We start from the raw sequence: 19,219 nt of genomic DNA, 5'->3' as shown, positions 1-19,219 counted from the left end.
TGTACAAGGAAGACTGATCACCTATCTTGGAAATATGAATCCAAGAACTTAACCCTCCAATATGCCTGTTAAGTAAAATGAACTCATTTAAATCAATTTCTTAATACTCATTATGTGGCATTTATGTTTCTGCTGCAGACATACAAAAGAAATTATGGTTTTAGAGACACTGGCTATTTTTGACCATGCTTTTTTTTTTTTTTAACCTTTGAAATTGTCAGCAGTCATCCCAAATAAGCAAAAAAACATATTCATCTGAAGACAGAGAGACATCAGAGCCTTCTCTGAACTAAAATTAGAAACATATATCATTCCTTAGAATTTGAAAATCTTACTGCTAATAAGTCAGAATATATACCTAACTTTTCCTGCCTTGTCAGATTACTACTGTTAGTAGAAATCATGGTATTTGTAAATTACCACTCGTATACTGTAATTCTAAATATTGTTAGGATACAGAAATCAAGTACAATCTATGCTGGAAGAACAGGTTAGTCTACCACCTAAAAGAGAAGGTAAACGGCCTCTTTGTTCTTCGGATTATCAGGGAGAATGGTGTTCCTTGTTTTAAAAGTGGAAGAAAGGAGCAGAGGGGAAAACTCAACCTATATCAGGAGGTTGGAGGAGGAGGGGAAAATGTAACATAGAAAAGGAAGGGAAAGAAGAGGAAGAACTGCACATTTGGAGATAAATGAAAACTAGGAAGCTCTTTCCACTGGGGAGAAAACCAGGACTTCAGAGAAGGAAACAGCTGCTTGCATTCCAAAGAATAATGTTATGGATTCACAGATGACCTCAAGAGATAAATTACCCTGCAAGAGTGAAAGAAAGGAGAGCAGCCAGGGGTCTGCACCTGTGCTGAGGAATTGGGCAGGGTTGGGGGAGGGGGGGAACGACTGCTTGTTATCCATCCACTTGATAGTAACCAGAGAGTGGCCGGCTGTCTTCCAGGGACATCTCTCGAGAACCTGACAAACCCAAGGCCTATTACCCATTTCTGGTGATTCAAATCCTATTTTGAGAAGGGTCAAATCAGCGCTGCTATGTAACAAGGGCTGAATAAGAGAAATTTAACAATGATAGATGTCTGAACTGATGCAGAATGAAATAAGCAAAATATACACAATTACTTCAACATAAATTTTAAAAACACTTAAAGGAAGCCAAACTCTTAAGTAACTATGAAAAACCTATACCAAGAAGAGGTAATGAAGCACACCTCCCTCTGTTCAGAAGACGGAAATAAGGCAAGAGTATATTGCATACTCTGAAGAGCCACGAGGTACAGTAGATAGAGCATCGGGCCTGGAATCATGAAGACCCAAGTTCAAATCCACATTTGCTAGCTGTGTGACCCTGGAGAAGTCACTTTAACTCTGTTTGCCTCAGTTTTCTCATCTATAAAATTGGGATAATAACAGTACCTACCTCCCAGAGCTGTTGTGAGATCAGATGAGGTAATTGTAAAGCGCTTAGCACAGTGCCTGGCTTATAGTAAGCAATCAGTCAATAAGCATTTATTAAGCTTCTTATCATGTACCAAGGACTGTGCTAAGTGCCAGGGTCTCAAAAAGAGGCAAAAGACAGTCCCTGACCTCAAGGAGCTTACAATCTAATGGGGGAGACAACATACAAACAAATATATATAAAGCAAGCTATATACAGGATAAACAGGAAACAACAGGGGGAAGGCACTAGAATTGAGGGCAGTGAGAAGGCCTCTGCTATTATTATCATCATTACTGCACCCCTTGAAACAGTTATCTCAGACACTTAGGCAAGTCGCTTAACCACTGTCTACCTCAGCTTCTTAAACCGGAAAATGGGGATAATAATAGCACCTACCTCACAGAGGATAACAAGAGATAATATTTGTGCCTAGCACATAGTAAGCACTACATAAATGCTAATTATTGTTATCATTATTACTATTATTATTAGATCCCATGGCCTAAAATTCTTCAGGGCCATCAGCCCAAGATGGATGGAAAGCTCTCATAAATGAAATTCCGAAGACCCAAGGAGAAACAGTTGTAATTAGGAGGAAGTGAGGAAGCTAGGCAAAGAGACAAATAGATAAATGTGGATACACTTGGAACTCAACCAACATAGATTAGTTTTTAAGACTTATAGAGAAGATGAAAGGAAAGGCAAGTAACTGAAGCTGAAAACAGAAGTATAGCATAGCACATAAAGCCAGTGTCAGGACCAAAAGAGCTACAGTTGCTGAGTAATGCTTTAAGGAGGGGAAAAAAAAAAAAAAGGCACTTCAGTCCTATTAAAGAAAAGAGGACCAAATAAGGAAAAGACAGTACCACTGCTTGGAATGGATGGCATAATCATAGTAGGTGAGAGAACAAAAGCAGAATTCAACTCATTTTGCTTCTCTTTTCTCTACCAGAAAGAATGATCTTTGAAAGTGAAAGGACATATGTGGCTTAGGGAGACAGTAACAGAACACCTAACTTCCCCAGGAGTTCACATCACCAACCCCAAACATACCACATCTCAAGGAAATAACAGAATGAGTGAATTTTACTGCTAAACCACTGCCAGTGATCTTTGAAAGATCACAGAGGATGGGAGAGGTGCTACAGGAATTGAGAAGGAAAAACTGGCCATTTCTCAAATAAGGGAAGAAAGTGAAGTCTGCGAACTTAACTTTGATTCAAAGAAAGAAAAAAAAATAGTCTCTTATTAAAGAGACAGCTTTAAGGGAGCAGCAGTCATGAACAGCTAGCTTAGCTTCAAGAACAAGCCAGGTCAGACTAGCCAGCCTCATTTGTTCTCTTGACATTTACAAAACAGGCAGATCAGAGGAAAGCCCAAAGGTCTACCCAGATTTTAGCAAATCTTTTGACAGAGGCTCTCGTGGTGGCTTCACAAAGGAAATAAAGGAAGTAACATCTAAACAGCCTTAGTATATGGATGCAGAATGGCGTGACCAGAAGGATCCTGAGTTGTCATGAAAGACTCGATGTCAACTAGAAAAGTGGATGGTAGAATGCCCCAGGAACCTCTCCTTTGTCCTGGGCTTTTTGACCTGTTTGTCACTAACTTGGATAAATGCAGAGATGGACTGTCTATCCAATTTGCAGAAGGTACAAAGTGGTAAGGGATAGCTCATACCCTAGCACACACAATTAGCAGTATAGGACAGCCCCCAAAAAAGTTAGTACAAAGAGTCAAGGGGCAGCTAGGTGGCACAGTGGATAAAGCACCAGCCCTGGATTCAAGAGTACCTGAGTTCAAATCTGGCCTCAGACACTTGACACTTACTAGCTGTGTGACCCCGGGCAAGTCACTTAACCCCCAATGCCCCACAAAAAATTAAAAAAAAAAAAAAGAGTCAAGCAATGATGTTCAGTCCCACTCCATGTGAATCTGCCCTGGATAGATCATCCCTAGAGATACTGTCTTCAGTCCTGGGTACCACCCTTAAGGAAGGAAGGAAAAAAGCAACCAGGGTGTCAAAGGGACTTGACACCATGCCATCTAAGGATCCCTTCAAGGAACTGGAAAAAAGGTCTTACTGGGGAAACATAAGAAGAGCGATGAGGCATTTTCTACTCAGCCTCAGAAAGGAGAATAATGAACAATGAGTCAAAGTTACAATTCCACTTGAAAGAAAGACTTTGTCTTAGAGGTGTCCAAAAATGGTAAGGGCTGCCTTGAGAGTTTGTGGATTCCCCTCAGTAGAGAGCTCTTGAAGCAAAGGGCAGAAGACCACTTACTGAGGGTATCAAAGAAAGGATTCTTGTTCAAATGGGGGCTGAATTAGATGACCTCAGAGGCCACTTCTGAGATGCTCTAAACCCATGAACCTGTAAATAAACACCAAGACCAGAAGGTTCTAGGGAGCCTAATATAAATCTAAGGGGAGAAAGACCACATGTTCTGGAAGTTTATATTACCTAAAGCTGACCTTTTCTAATATAGCAGTCACATCTTATGTGGAGATAGGGTTCTAGATCAGAGTATAAGAAAATTGTGGGTAGTCCTGCTGACTCTTTAAGATCCCTTAAATCATCCATCAGGTATAATTCCTTTAAAAAGTTATAAGGGGCAGCTAGGTGGCGCAGTGGATAAAGCACCAGCCCTGGATTCAGGAGGACCTGAGTTCAAATCCGGCCTCAGACACTTGACACTTACTAGCTGTGTGACCCTGGGCAAGTCACTTAACCCTCATTGCCCCACCAAAAAAAAAAATTCTAAGCTGCCCCAACCCCACCTCCCTGCCCCCCCAAAATGACATCTAACAGCAATTTGGGGGGGGGAAACATTTCTTGCAAGTGCTCCACAGAAGAGAGTCACTCACAATTATATGAGGCTAGTTACTGTGAATAATAACCAGCACTCCAATCCTAGTGTGGGTATTGCCTCCATTGGTCCATGCAAAGGAGTAATCCTGAAAAGGCTGAATGGTGTTTTCTACACTGCTATCCCACAGCATATGCCACTTTGCTGAAAATTTCCATTGGCAATCTGCTTTACTGGATAAAAGTTAAAAAGCTGTCTTAGGCATATGAGAAGCTGAGAAAGGGAAAATCTAGGAGGAATAGTATGGTTATATTCAATTACTAGAAGAATTGTCTCTCAAATAAACAAGGGAAAAGATTTCTAGTGATCCAAAATATGGTCAAATGGGTAAAAATGGTATGTCAAAGTATAGTTCAAGAGAAAGAACTTCCTAACAATCAGAGCTGTTCAATAACCATGGTTTCTTCTTCTTCTTCTTTTTTTTTGGTGAGGCAACTCGGGTTATGACTTGCCCACGGTCACACAGCTAGTAAGTGTTAAGTGTCTGAGACCAGATTTGAACTCAGGTCCTCCTGACTCCAGGGCCAGTGCTCTATCCACTGCGCCACCTAGCTGCCCCGCTGTTCAATAACCAGAGGCTGCCTCACCAATGTAAGTGTTCCAAAAGAGGCTAGATCGGGAGGGAGCGATGTCCAGGATTTTTTGCTTGTTTGTTTTTGCAATAGGCAGGTAATTTGGACGATCGACAACTGCATTGGACAATTCTTGTTCCTTAAGTTAAATAATATATCTCTGGACAGAAGACAAGAATTAGTTCTATCCTTTCATTAGTACAGGGAATTACCAGCTGAGCAAACTCCCTCTACCAATGTGGGTTAGCCCCTGCTCTGTAACTTAAAAGTCTAAAAGAGTTGCCTGGTGTAGTGATATCACATTAACATTCTCTATTTTCTACAATATTTTTACTTTGCTAAATATTTCCCCGTTACATTTTAATTTGGTTTGGGGACCTGCCTATTTTATTTGACAACTCAGGCCTACTAAAGAGTCTGGATAAGTGACTTAACCTTAGTCATAGGTTCCTGGAATTAGGAGTTACAACTAGAGAAATGTATTTCATTTCATTTCCAAATAATAGAGATAGTGGGGAAAGCCAAGTCTGTCTTTTTAGTCCTAGTGACTGAATACTAACTTCAGGCAAATCACTTAATTCCTCTGAATTTGGTTTCTTCTTCCTTGTACCTGCCATTTTAAAAATACTGCCTTTGGCAATGACTACTTAAAGTATCTATCACAGAGTCCAGCCTCCCAAGGTGAGGAGACAGTTCCCTCAAATGAAGAGGGAGGTTTGTAATGAGGATAAGTCAGAACAGAGGTCCTCCATTTTTAGAAATGATGTGGGCCATTTCCCTTCTTCCATGTAATCCTTACTCAAGAGATCAACTAAAGCTTATTTCAAGGGAGGCTATGGCTTTGACTTGGATTATTGGGGGGGGGGGGTGTTCGTCACAGTAGAGTTTAACCACTTTCCCACTGAGTCATTCAGTGGAAAACTACAAGGGTGGAAAATTTTTGATACAGTAGGCCATGGATTCCATTTCCTACAACTTGACAATATTTATAAAACATTTAAGGTCTAAGATTCTCTCTCCCTCCCCACAATTCTGTGGGCCACACTTTGTTAGCTGTTGTTGGGATATACTTAAAATGTTTTAAGTCTTAGAGAAACAAAAACAAAACAATAAGATTTCATTGAAAGCAATGTTCTCTAACTAGCAGGAGCTTAGTAAAACTAATGACTATGGAACATATATGGGCATTTGGATCATGGAATCTTTGAGCTGTGAAAAACCTTATAGATCATCTAATCCAATCCCTTCATTTGGCACATAAGGAAACAGACCCCCAGAGGTAAAGTGATTTGCCCAAGGTGATAAGAAACTGGATTGTGGAAAAGCTGAAACTAAAAACCACATATATAGTTAAGGCAGCCAGGCAATACCAGGTGGGCAAAGCCCTGGGCCTAGAGTCAGGAAGCCCCAGGTTCAAATCTAGCCTCATTCACTCACTAGCTGTGTGACTCTAGGCAAGTCACTTAACCTGTCTGCCTCAGATTCCCAATCTATAAAATGGAGATAATAACAGCCCCTACTCCAAGGGTTATCATAAGGACAAATTATGTAATGTTTGTAAAGCACTTTTATGAATCTTAAAGCACTATATAAATGCTAGCTATTATAATTATGACAACCCAGTTCAGTCCTTTTCCCATTACCTTCTAATACCAATATCTGAAGGTGGTAGCAAAAGAGATTAAACATGGGGCAGCTAGGTGGCGCAGTGGATAGAGCACCAGCCCTGGAGTGAGGAGGACCTGAGTTCAAATCCGGCCTCAGACACTTAACACTTACTAGCTGTGTGACCCTGGGCAAGTCACTTAACCCCATATGCCTCACTAAAAAAAAAAAGAGAGAGAGAGAGAGATTAAACATTTCAAGGTGTGCTACTGGGGGCAGCTAGGTGGAACAGTGGATAGAGAACCAGCCCTGGAGTCAGGAGGACCTGAGTTCAAATCCGACCTCAGACACTTAACACTTACTAGCTGTGTGACCCTGGGCAAGTCACTTAACCCCAATTGCCTCACTAAAAAAAAAAAGGAAAAAAAGAAAAAAAAAAAAGGTATGCTACTCTCATCTTTGAGAAATAATTCCAAATCTATACTCAATTATACGATGGCTAACCGTTTGATCATGGGCAGCTAGGTAGGTGGCCGAGTGGATATTCAGGAAGACTATCATGAGTTCAAATCCAGTCTCAGACACTTACCATCTGTGTGACCCTGGGCAAGTTACTTAATCTTGTTTGCCTCAGTTTCCTCATCTGTTTAATGAGCTGAAGAAGGAAATGGCAAACCACTCCAGTATCTTTGCCAAGAAAACTCCAAATAGGGTCATGAAGAGTCAGAAACGACTGAAATGACTCAAGGACAACAAAGCTGATTGACAAAGTAGCTCAGAAACATGGGCCGATGGTCTAGAAGCTCCAGCCAAATGGTTTTTTATATTGGCCCAAGTCTCCTGGTAGCATCCGTTATTTGTAATGGCTTCCATCTTCAGAACTCTAGGGTATTATTATTGTCATCACAACTGCCCAGATTCGAAAATATTTCTTCTTTAAATAGCCAGATAACTTATCTGAGAAAGTGCACAACCAGAATTTTTCAGTCTGGTATTTGTTGGAAAAGTCAGCCTATTCCAAATAAGTGAAAATGAAGTGACAATTTGTTTCCAGTCTCAACTGGTCTGGAACTAAACACTCACTTGGATTTTCATTCCCTTGCCTCTATTATATGTATATACTCTACATTGAACAAGGCTGCACATTTTGCGTGGTTGCTCAAGACAGATTGGCTTGATAATATGAATATCTTAAACCAGCCCAATGACTTGGGAGTTCCAGGAGAGCCTAGATGTCTCTTTACTTCACTCTGTATGGCACTAACCAACTGGCGTTTCTTTAAGTTAGGGCACTGGCTCTCCAACATGCATCATAAAAATAACCTTTAGGTGTAGCAACAGCCTGGATGGATTTCCCCACTCCTCTTTGTCAATTCTTGACCAAGCCAATGAAATAGTTTGGGATTTGGTTTTTTCTTAATGAGATTCTAAGCAGAAAAAGGAAGTTAGGGGCAGCTAGGTGGCGTAGCGGATAAAGCACCGGCCCTGGATTCAAGAGGACCTGAGTTCAAATCCGGCCTCAGACACTTGACACTTACTAGCTGTGTGACCCTGGGCAAGTCACTTAACCCCCATTTCCCTGCCAAAAGAAAAAAAAGGAAATTAGGTTGGCGTGTGTCCATGGTTTTATATGTATATGTATGTTTTTATTTTCATACTTGTAAACTCTATGGTTGAAAGTCCAGAAGGAAAGGAAAGTAATATTCTATCTGTTTTCTCACAGCAAGCTCACAACCTGAGAGTGGATAATAGTAAGTTAAAACACAGCGCTAGGGGCAGCTAGGTGGCGCAGTGGATAAAGCACCGGCCCTGGAGTCAGGAGTGCCTGAGTTCAAATCTGGCCTCAGACACTTGACACATACTAGCTGTGTGACCCCGGGCAAGTCACTTAACCCCCATTGCCCAGCAAAAACAAAAAACAAAAAAACACAGTGCTGATGAGGGCAAACAGTTGTTAAGGCCTATTCACCTTAGCTTTACTTAACTCCATATTCAGAGGCTATATCTCCAAACAAGTCCAGTTAAGAATATATAGTAGGGGGCAGCTAGATGGCGCAGTGGATAGAGCACCAGCCCTGGAGTCAGGAGTACCTGAGTTCAAATCCGGCCTCAGACACTTAACACTCACTAGCTGTGTGACCCTGGGCAAGTCACTTAACCCCAATTGCCTCACTAAAAAAAAAAAAAAAATGAAAAAAAAAAAGAATATATAATAGCCAACAGAGCCATTATATATAACAGAAGCTGCAGCAGCAGAGGCAGCAATGGAGACAGAGCTGCATGGCCAAGATGTGTGACTTTATGGAGGACCAGACTGCTGAGTTCAAGGAGGCCTTCTATCTGTTTGACCGCACGGGGGATGGAAAGATTTCATACAGTCAGTGTGAGCGTGGGGACATGATGTGGGCCCTGGGCCAGAATCCCACCAATGCTGAGGTGCTCAAGGTCTTAGGGAATCCCAAGAGTGATGAGATGAATGTGAAGGTGCTGAACTTTGAACACTTTCTGCCAATGCTGCAGACCATAGCAAAGAATAAGGACCAGGGCACATATGAAGACTATGTAGAGGGGCTTCGGGTGTTTGATAAGGAAGGGAACGGCAGTCATGGGGGCTGAAATACGGCATGTCCTCATCACTCTGTGTGAGAAGAAGACTGAGGAAGAAGTGGAAGTGTTGGTGGCAGGGCATGAGAACAGCAATGGTTGTATCCACTATGAAGAGCTAGTCTGGATGGTGCTGAACAGCTAAGAACAAAAGTCCCCTTTCCACAAAGAATCCCCTAACTTTCTCAGTGTGAAAATGATCCTCTCACCCCTGAAGCATCGAACTACATTGTCAGGGTTACCAACATCCTTCCTTCCAACCCCCACCACATGTCCTCTTTGGCCTACCTGCTCTCTGCTTTCACCAAATTAAATTTGCTAACTGCTCCTAATATATATATATATGTATATATATGTATACACACACACACACACACATACACATATATATGTATGTATGTATATGTAATGGCCAGCACCTCTAGAAAAAGAACTCATGTCTTCCTAATGGCAGATGAATATTGCTGCTTGATTTGTATAGTTTATTTAGTATATTTTAACGTTCTCTTTTAAGTTTTTTTTAATCCACATATAATCATAGGATTATGAGGATTCTTTGAAGTAGGATGAGATGATTTCAGATGAAGAAACTAACGTCCCTGGAGAAGTGCCTTATCCAAGGGCATAAAGTGGCATGGCCAAGAAATGAACCCAGGTCTTCTCATTCCACACCCACTTCTCTTTTCACTATTAGTTTTCATTTTCTTCTAAAACTGTAAAGAAAAAAGAGGCAGCTTTCCTTTCCCTCCCCACTCTTCTTGATGGAATGGGCATGCTCCATTCCAATGGCCATATGCATGGAGAGCAGTCAAAGGAAAAGCAGCCCCAATACTGATAAACCACGAACACTCCTGTATGATCAGCAGCTGCCAAGCCAACCCTGGAGTCCCAATGGTTGGAGAAGTACAGACTTTAAAACAGAAGTGTTCCTTTTTTTAAAAAAGCCATCTGATGGGGTAGCTAGGTGACACAGTGGATAAAGCACCAGGACCTGAGTTCAAATCCGACCTCAGCCACTTGACACTTACTAGCTGTGTGACCTTGGGCAAGTCACTTAACCTTCACTGCCCCCACAAAAATAAATGAATGAATGAATAAGTAAATAGAAAAATAAATAAGTAGAAAAAAAGCCATCTGAGTGGTAGCTAGGTGGCACAGTATATTAAGCACAAGCCCTGGATTCAAGAGGACCTGAGTTCAAATCCGACCTCAGACACTTAACACTTACTAGCTGTGGACCCTGGAAAGTCACTTAACTTTCACTGCCTTGCAAAAAAAAAAAACCTAAACAAAAAACATCTGAGTCAATGTTCTTCTCTATGTTTCCTGAGTCTCATGCTGTACTTTCATCCTGCCTACAATGAAGGACTGGAACTAAATGCCAAGTGAGTTTCCTAACAGTGTATGTGGGCTGGCTGAACATTAGGATGGATTGGCAAGGATAATTATGCAATCCCTTTCCCTAGAGATCTTTATGAAGGAGAGGCACAGTGGAATAACGGAAAGAGGACTCCATTGCTTGTTTGGTTTTTTGGGTTTTGTTTTGGTTTTGTGGGGCAGTGAGGGTTAAGTGACTTGCCCAGGGTCACACAGCTAGTAAGTGTCAAGTGTCTGAGGTCGGATTTGAACTCAGGTCCTCCTGAATCCAGGGCTGGTGCTTTATCCACTGCACCACCTAGCTGCCCCAAGGACTCCAATGCTAATCAGGCTGGACCCGAGTTTGAATCCTGCCTTACACACTGACCAGTTGTTTGACTGTGGGAAAATCATTTAATTTGTCTAAGCCTCATTTTCCTCAACTAAGAAAAGGATAATAATATACATAGTATTTAGCCCACAAGCTTGTGGAAAGGAGCCAATTAAGTGATTTATATAAAGGGCAAACCATGAAGCACTATATAAATGTCAGCTAGTAGTATTATTCTAGTTTATGGGGCCCCTACCTAAATGTAGGGTGACTGCCTAGATGATTTTTCCAGGTTCCTTCCTGCCCCTAAACTTAGCCTATGAGTATATGTTTTATTATCTTAGGGACAAACCTGGGGACACTGCCAATTCAAAACCTGTATATGCTTCACTGAACATTACTGAGTCTTTTAGATTGCTCTAATGCTAATGATAGCTTGTTACACAGAAATTCACCCCACTATCATCCTCTTGACAGAGATTAATGAATAAGTTTGGCCACATTTGGCTAGAATGCCTTAGCTGACATTAAAAAAAAATACCCAATCTTTCTGTTTGTTTCCTGACACAAAATTCAAGGAATCTAATATCTTTATCAAGAGTTACTTGGGGGCAGCTAGGTGGCGCAGTGGATAGAGCACTGGCCCTGGAGTCAGGAGTACCTGAGTTCAAATCGGGCCTCAGACACTTAACACTTACTAGCTGTGTGACACTGGGCAAGTCACTTAACCCCAATTGCCTCACTAAAAAAAAAAAAAAAAGTTACTTGGCTTATGTTTCTTTACCCTAAAAAAGACATTCCTATCAAGAAGATGTAGAATCCTGCATTTTCAGATACTCTCCTGTTGTTAATTTAATAAGTGCCCCTCAGAGTTGGAATGAAAGTGAAATGAAGGACCACAACTCCAAATAGACTGGACCCTTTTTAAAATCCTCAATATTGGACAGCCCAACCCGTGTGTGTTTGTGTCTTTGTGTGTGTGTGTGTGTGTGTGTGTGTGTGTGTAGTAAAACATGTCAAATTTAAAACTTCTTAGCTGTGCTAGAATGTGATGGTATCAAATGTCTGGGCTGCAAAAAGTTTATTATAAAGAAACTGCAGGGCAGCTAGGTGGCACAGTGGATAGAGCACCAGCCCTGGAGTCAGGAGGACCTGAATTCAAATCTGGCCTCAGACACTTGACACTTACTAGCTGTGTGACCCTAGGCAAGTCACGTAACCCCAATTGCCTCACTTTAAATATATATAAAGAAATTGTCATTATGATGTAAAGAGGAGAAAACACATATGGGTGCACGTACAGAGGCAACAACACTGCTACTACATGTTGGCCATGGTGCTTCTTCCTCCAGCTCGTTGGCCCTGCTCCACAGCACTGTGCCCCTATCACCAGCTTTGTCATCCTTTCAGACTCTGTGCTTCCTAGCCCCCTGGGGCATTTCATGCAATAAGAAGGGGGCTTTGTGAGAAAATGTCAAGTTAGTGGGTTTTTTCCCTACTACAATATGAATTTGTGATATCAAAAATACATGAAGTCATTCTTAGGACTGAAAATAGACTTCATTTCTTCTCTTTTACATCAGAGTTTTCCCAACCCAGATTTATGCTAGAGGCAAACAATCTACACCCAGGCCATGAGGAAAAGGTTCTGTTGATTTAAGAGTCCGCAATTATTCTGGGACAGATTCATCTGGGAAATGCTGATCTATGAAATAGCTTTAGGAGAGCACAGCATTATAATAAGATCAAGATGAACAAACTTTTAAATTCACACTTAATTTGTAGGAAACTTTTAAATGAACCTAATTCCCACAAGTATCTATCCACATAAGTGAATTTTGGTTATTAAAGGAGTATGTGGAACCCATCTAGCTCTTCTAACACCTCTCTCTTAGCTCTGGGCCAAAGCTTTAACTTCCCTGATTTGTAAAGTCACAACATATCTGATGTAAGTGTTACAAAGTTTTAAAAGGTGTCAAATTCAGCAACCACATGCAGGCTTAAAATGCTTGTGTGCATGCCTCAACACTCTAAAACTAGGAAGAAAGGGAGGGAAGGAGGGAAGGAGGGAAGGAAGGGAGGAAGGGAGGAAGGGAGGAAGGGAAGGGAAGGGAAGGGAAGGGAAGGGAAGGGAAGGGAAGGGAAGGGAAGGGAAGGGAAGGGAAGGGAAGGGAAGGGAAGGGAAGGGAAGGGAAGGGAAGGGAAGGGAAGGGAAGGGAAGGGAAGGGAAGGGAAGGGAAGGGAAGGGAAGGGAAGGGAAGGGAAGGGAAGGGAAGGGAAGGGAAGGGAAGGGAAGGGAAGGGAAGGGAAGGGAAGGGAAGGGAAATAAAATAGAATGCTACTTTAATATAATTCCCTTCATATAGTAATTTTTATGCCACGCCAAAACTTGACTCAGAACAGGTAAACTAGCCAAAACCGGAACAAAAAATATGACTGGACTAGCAATGTATTTTTCCACTTTTTTTTTTTTTGGTGAGGCAATTGGGGTTAAGTGACTTGCCCAGGGTCATACAGCTAGTAATTGTCAAATGTCTGAGGCCAGATGTGAACTCAGGTCCTCCTGACTCCAGGGCTGGTGCTCTATCCACTGTGCCATCTAGCTGCCCCTATTTTTCCACTTCTAAACCCAACAACAACAAAAACTCTCATAACTTTGGAATTAGCATAAATTCTCCTATTTCCCCTAACAAGAAAGCACAACTTGAAACTAAAATAACTTCAGGTTTTTAAATTGGTAATAAACAACCGACTCTGCTTTTTTTATTAAAAAAATCATTAAGCGGGGGCAGCTAGGTGGCACAGTGGATAAAGCACCAGCCCTAGATTCAGGAGTACCTGAGTTCAAATTTGGCCTCAGACACTTGACACTTACTAGCTGTGTGACCCTGAGCAAGTCACTTAACCCCCATTGCCCTGCAAAAACAAACAAACAAACAAACAAAATCAATAAGCACTCTTTCCCTAAAGTTGTATGGCATGGCAGTCATTTATCCCAGAGTTGGCTCTAACAGAAAACTAGATATTTTGGATGTGGTTCAAGTCATGACCAAAAGGAAAAAATAAATAAAATTAAAATGTCCTGGGTCTAGAGAGGGTTAAAATTAAAACACGATATCAGATACAAAGATGTAAAGCAAAATGCCTTAAAACGAATAAAAACCATACAAAATTTGGAGTCAGGACAGAATGGAATGTAAAAGCATTTATTAAATGCTGTCTCTGAGCCAAACACTGGGCTAAGTAGAAAAGCAAGACAGTCCCTGCCCTCTGGGAGGGACTTTCTAAATTTCTAAATCAGGAAAGAAGATACTCAGTGACCTTGGGGAAGTCACCTAACTTCCCTGAGCCTCAACAGTAGCTTATGGCAAAAAGCACCAGATTTAGAGGACCAAGGTTCAAACCCAGTTACTGTCTCAATAATCACCTGGCCTGTATGGGCCTCAGTTTCTTTATTTGTAAAATGAAGTGGCTAGACAGAATGACTAGCTTGAAATAAATGTATGGTCCAATGATCTGTAATTGACAAGGCTGAAGTAGCAGTATCAGCTAACATTTATCTGCTTACTTAGTACCAAGCAATATGCCAGGCACTTTACAATTATTATCCCATTTGATTCTCACAACAACCCTGGAAAGTGCTATTATTATAAGTGCCATTATTATCCCCATATTTACAGATGAGGAAACTAAAGCAAACAGAGGTAAAATGACTTGCCCAGGGTCTGAGACTGGATTTGAACTCAGGGTCTTCCTGACTCAGGCCGGCACTTTACCCACAGCACCACCTAGCTGCCTCTGAAGGGCTCATACAGCTCTAAATTCTCTGAATTATGAATTAAAACTGTCAAAACAGAGATTAATGGCTAAAGGTTGTTGGGTTTTTCCTCAGAGGAAAAAGACAAAACTACAATATATGCCACACTGCAAAACACAGTAGTAAATTATCAACGGAGGCCTGTGACATTAGACATTGCTGCCCCTCCCAGGTTTCTGCACCCATTCTTTTCTGCCCACCCTACTCTGAACACTCCTACCTCCCCCTGCTATTTTTTACTGCTCCATTAGAAATACTATTCAAATTAAAACCGCACAGGGATTGAGGAAAAGAACAAGTAAATAAATATTCCTCTTCCACCTCCTCCCTGAGTGCTGGAGTAAAGAACCAAAGAGAAGTAACAAGAGGTCTCTTCATAGCTTTACTATGAAGTGACTGAATAAGTGACTTCAATATCCAAATGAGCACTGTTCCAGTCAGAAAACTTGTCATCCTTTTCTAGGGGATGTGATGCCTATAAACAGCCAAAAAGTCTTTTGAAGCTGGTTAATTAGGAGGGTGATCAAACTAACATCCTTTGGGATAAAAAACTAGGTTTAACTGTAAAGGAATGAGAATGTGAGAGTGTGTGTGTGGTTCATAAACTGGTCCAAAGGCAATTGAAAAAAAAGGAACTCCAAAAAACTTTTGTAGCACTTACATATTTATACTCCCCCAAGGTGAATCCTTTAAAAAATTACTAATTTGCATAAAGGAGTTGTGGCACACGTGTGTTTTTTAAAAGCTGACCCTAGAGCCAAGTTCGAATCCAGTCTCAGACACTTACTAGCTGTGTGACCCTGGGCAAGTCACTTAACTCTGTTTGTCTCAGTTGTTTCATCTGTAAAATGAGCTGGAGAAGGAAATGGCAAACCATTCAGCATCTTTGCAAACAACAACAACAAAAAGCAACCACATGGGATCCCAAAAAGTTGGACATGACTGAAATGACTGAACAATGACAAAGAAAAAGTCTCATTACTTTCTAAGTAATCACATGCATTTTATTCCTTAAAAAAACTTAAGCACCCCTTCTGCCCACTCTCAAATTCATCCCCAAATCCTGCTAATTCTTCAACAGTTTCTGACTCAATCTTCTTCCATTTCCACATCACTGTCTTCCTTTGTGTGAAATCTCCTTACAAAGCTTCTGGAGTGGTTCCCCTGGCCTCTAGTCCATTCATTCTGTAATTAAATACTCATTGATGAGGTGCTGAGGGGAATACAGAGTCTTATGAAGTACACACAGTCTCTGCTGTTCAAAAGCTTTCAATCTAGTTGGGAAGCTAGGTTGTGTACACAAATTGGGTTCAGGGGCAGCTAGATGGCACAGTGGATAGAGCACTGTCCTGGATTCAGGAGGACCTGAGTTCAAATCCGGCCTCAGACACTTAACACTTACTAGCTGTGTGACTCTGGGCAAGTCACTTAACCCCAATTGCCTCACCAAATGCTGGAACTCTTGGTTCATCGATACACTAAGAGTTTGTGGCTAAATAAGGACTTCACCTCAGAACTTTGGCTTACACACATGGTAACCACTTAAGTCTTCCTAGTTATGATGCTGCTGTGTTGAATTGTTTAAATTCAGAGATCGTCACTAAATTGCCTTGCACATAGTAGGCACTTCATATTTACTGACAGGACTGCCAGCAGCTAAAGGGACAGTACTGCCCTAACTAAACCAGCATCAGGGGCAGTCTTGACACAAACAGTGGGTAAGTATCCCCCATCAGATAAGTAATCAAAGCCCCACCCAGCTCCCAGGCTTCTCAACCTGCCTACCCTCCCTGGGCTCTTCTTCAGCATTTATAGGGCTGTTCAAACACACCCCTCTGTGGGAGAGTTCATTTTTGTCCATAGCGGTTTTTCACAAGAATCGAAAAACCTATCTATCCTCTCTGGCACAAGAGAGAGCAAAGTGTGCAAGTGGCTATGGAACCCTGGTCCCATCAGTCACTAGTGCCTGTGTGTCATGCAGCCAACAGCTCTCCCCACCCCCCTTCCTAAGTGGGCTCAGCCTCCCACAGCGATCACTTGGGGAATTAGTCATGGCATCTGGAAAAATCAAATCGCTAGCTGAGAGGGTGGGCTGCTCCCCCGTGCAAAAGGGCTGCTATAACCCAGGGGCTCCCCTCCTTCCTGCTCTCAGGGAGCCTCGCTGGTCATTCCCACAGGCCTCTCCAAGCAGCTCCATCTTGCTTCCTGCCAGGAGGAGGAGGAACAGTGGGAGGGACCCGGGTCTGGGAAAGGCCAGTGAGGGGGAGGAAGCAGTCTGACAGCAGGTAAAAGGGAACCTGGATGAGAAGGTTTAGAAGATAAGGAGGAGAATCTCGGAATAGGAACAGGCTGACTGCATACTCAACACCGACTCAATACTGGATCTACATATGCTCAAAGTGGGAAGAAAGGTGAAACTGACTCAGGGATGTTGGGGGGAAGAGGGAGGGGAGGGAGATGGGAAGGGAAGGAAAGGGGGAAGAAGAGAAGGGGAGGAAAGAGGCAAGGAAAAAAGGAGAAAGGGAGGGGAAAGAGAGAGGGAAGAAAAGGGGAGAGGGAGAGGAGAGGGAAGGAAAGGAGGGGGGGAAGACGATCGGAGGGGGGAGGAGGAGGGGAGGGAAGGAAACGAAGGAAAGTGAGAGGTGGGGAGAGGGGAAATGAAAAGGGGAGTTGAGGGGGAGGGAGGAAAGAAAAGAAGGAGAAGGGAAGAAAGGAGAAGGGGGAGCCCCGGGGTGGGAAGAAAAAGAAGCAGTGAAAACCATGGATGGGCCTGGGAAGGTGGCTCAGCATAAAGGGTAAAGTGAGGTAAGCTGGACCAAGATTCCAGAAGGATGGGTGGACTCTCAGAGGCGGGGTGGAGGGTGACAACGGGGCTTCCAAGTAAGTTTGGTGGCAGGATGGAGGGTGGTGTCCGCGCGAGGGCCTGGGACAGGGGAGGTCGGGACACGAAGGGTTAATTGAGCAGGAGCGCGATCGGGGCGGAGGCGGATCCGGCGGGAGGCGGCAGCACCCGGCAGGGCAGGGGTAGGGGCAGAGGAGGGGCCGTGCGCCGGGAAGGCGGCGGGGCCGGGGTCCCAGGCGCTCCCGGACAGGGAAAGGGCCACCCGCCGCCCGCTCCCTCCCTCCCTTCCCGCCCTGGCAGGGCCGGCGCTCACCCGGACGAGGTTGCTGACTGCCGCCTGCACCGCGGCCACGGGCGCGGTGAGGTCAGGGATGGCTTTGCCGTCCACCTCGCCCTCCTCGTGCATGATCACCAGGTGCGAGATCTGCTGAGCCACCGGCTCCAGGATGCTCTCGATCGTACGCGTGTGGAACACCGGCATGGTGGCGACGGGCGGGGCGGCGGACCGCGGGCTAGGGGCGACGGAGACCGGCCGGCGGGCGGCGACTAGGAGCTAGAGAGTGCTGCGGGACGGCTGCCGGCGGAGGCGAAGTAGGCTGCGACTGCCGACTCCAGGCTTCCCTTAGCGTAACCGATCTCGAGGCCGCCCCGCCCCTCGCGTCACCGCACCCAATCGCGGATCCGTTCAGATCCGGGAGGCCATTCTCATTGGACTTCCTCCAGGAAACTCCGCCCTCCCTCCCGCCGCGGCCTCAGCCCCTCTCCTCGGCCCCGCCCTCGGGAATGGGGGCGGAGCGGGGCCGAGGAGAGGGGCTGCGCCGCAGGGATTGAGGCCGGATTCCCGAGCTCTGGCGAGGGGGCGCGCCTTATAAGGGCATAGTGGGAGCGGAGCGCCCAAGGAGATTGTTGGCCCCGCCCCCCTTTCGAGGATCCGCCCCTTTCCCCCTCCCTAGAAGGAGCGCAGTGGAGCTGCAGCCGCTCCTGCCGGGAAGCCCGGTTTTCCGTGTTCAGACTACGCCCTCTCCTACTGAATAAAATCTTCACCACCAGGCCCTTCCCCGTAGACTTGGGCCTCAATTTCCAAATCTGTCCAGTAAGGGCATTGGTCAGCCTGCTGTGTTGCATAGAATGCTGGACCCGAAGTCTTGGACACGGGTTTGAATGCGCCCTCAGACCCCCTCCCCTTTTACACCCAAGACCGGTCACTCCGTTTCTTGATCTGTAAAACAGGAATAATACCTGCAGTAGAAGCAACTGGAGTTTGGAACTTGGATCGAGGAAGACCTGAGTACTTCGGACACTTCTTATCTGAGTAAATCACTTGCCTCAGTTTCCTCCTCTGTAAACGGGGATAAGGACACCTCTCTCACAGGATTGCTGTGAGAGTCAAGCATTTTGGCCCTTTAAAATGCTGTCAAATATTATTAGATAATTTCTAAAGTCCCTTCAAGCTCTAATGACCTCAAACTAAACATGTCAAGAAAAAGAGCTTCCCAGTCTCCCTTCTGCTTCAGCTTCCAATGGACAAGACTCATCCCCTTGGTTTTTCTCATGTGAATGATGAAGTCAAACCCTTTTGGGTGATTATAGTTCTAATTTAGGAGACTGCAAGAGTTAAGGATGCCCTCTACACATAGCGTTTGGAGGGCCTCACCATCTATAGGAAATCCCTTTTCTGGTTGGACTCTCGTCTTCCACGACATTGGTGCACACACATCTCCTTGTCTTTTGTTCTGGTCTCAGTCTTTTGATATTAATCACTGGAGGGAAAC

General features: G+C 43.8%; 1 protein-coding gene and 1 pseudogene across 4 annotated transcripts in view; one reads left to right on the top strand and one right to left on the bottom strand.

The window, feature by feature from the left end:
* VCL (vinculin) overlaps positions 1-18,128 on the bottom strand; it is a 118,282-nt gene extending 100,154 nt beyond the window's left edge. The window contains exon 1 of one of the 4 annotated variants that reach the window (XM_043983335.1): positions 17,761-18,128. In XM_043983335.1, coding sequence (XP_043839270.1) covers positions 17,761-17,928 — 168 coding nt within the window. In that variant the 5' untranslated portion in view covers positions 17,929-18,128. The remainder of the gene's footprint in view (positions 1-17,760) is intronic. The other 3 variants (XM_043983336.1, XM_043983337.1, XM_043983338.1) reach the window with 3 other exon arrangements.
* LOC122740728 lies at positions 8,787-9,246 on the top strand (annotated as a pseudogene).
* Positions 18,129-19,219: the final 1,091 nt, after the last annotated feature.

Source organism: Dromiciops gliroides, chromosome 2, assembly GCF_019393635.1.
Source record: "Dromiciops gliroides isolate mDroGli1 chromosome 2, mDroGli1.pri, whole genome shotgun sequence".
Lineage (NCBI taxonomy): Eukaryota > Metazoa > Chordata > Mammalia > Microbiotheria > Microbiotheriidae > Dromiciops > Dromiciops gliroides.
This window is presented reverse-complemented; position numbering and strand designations above follow the sequence as displayed.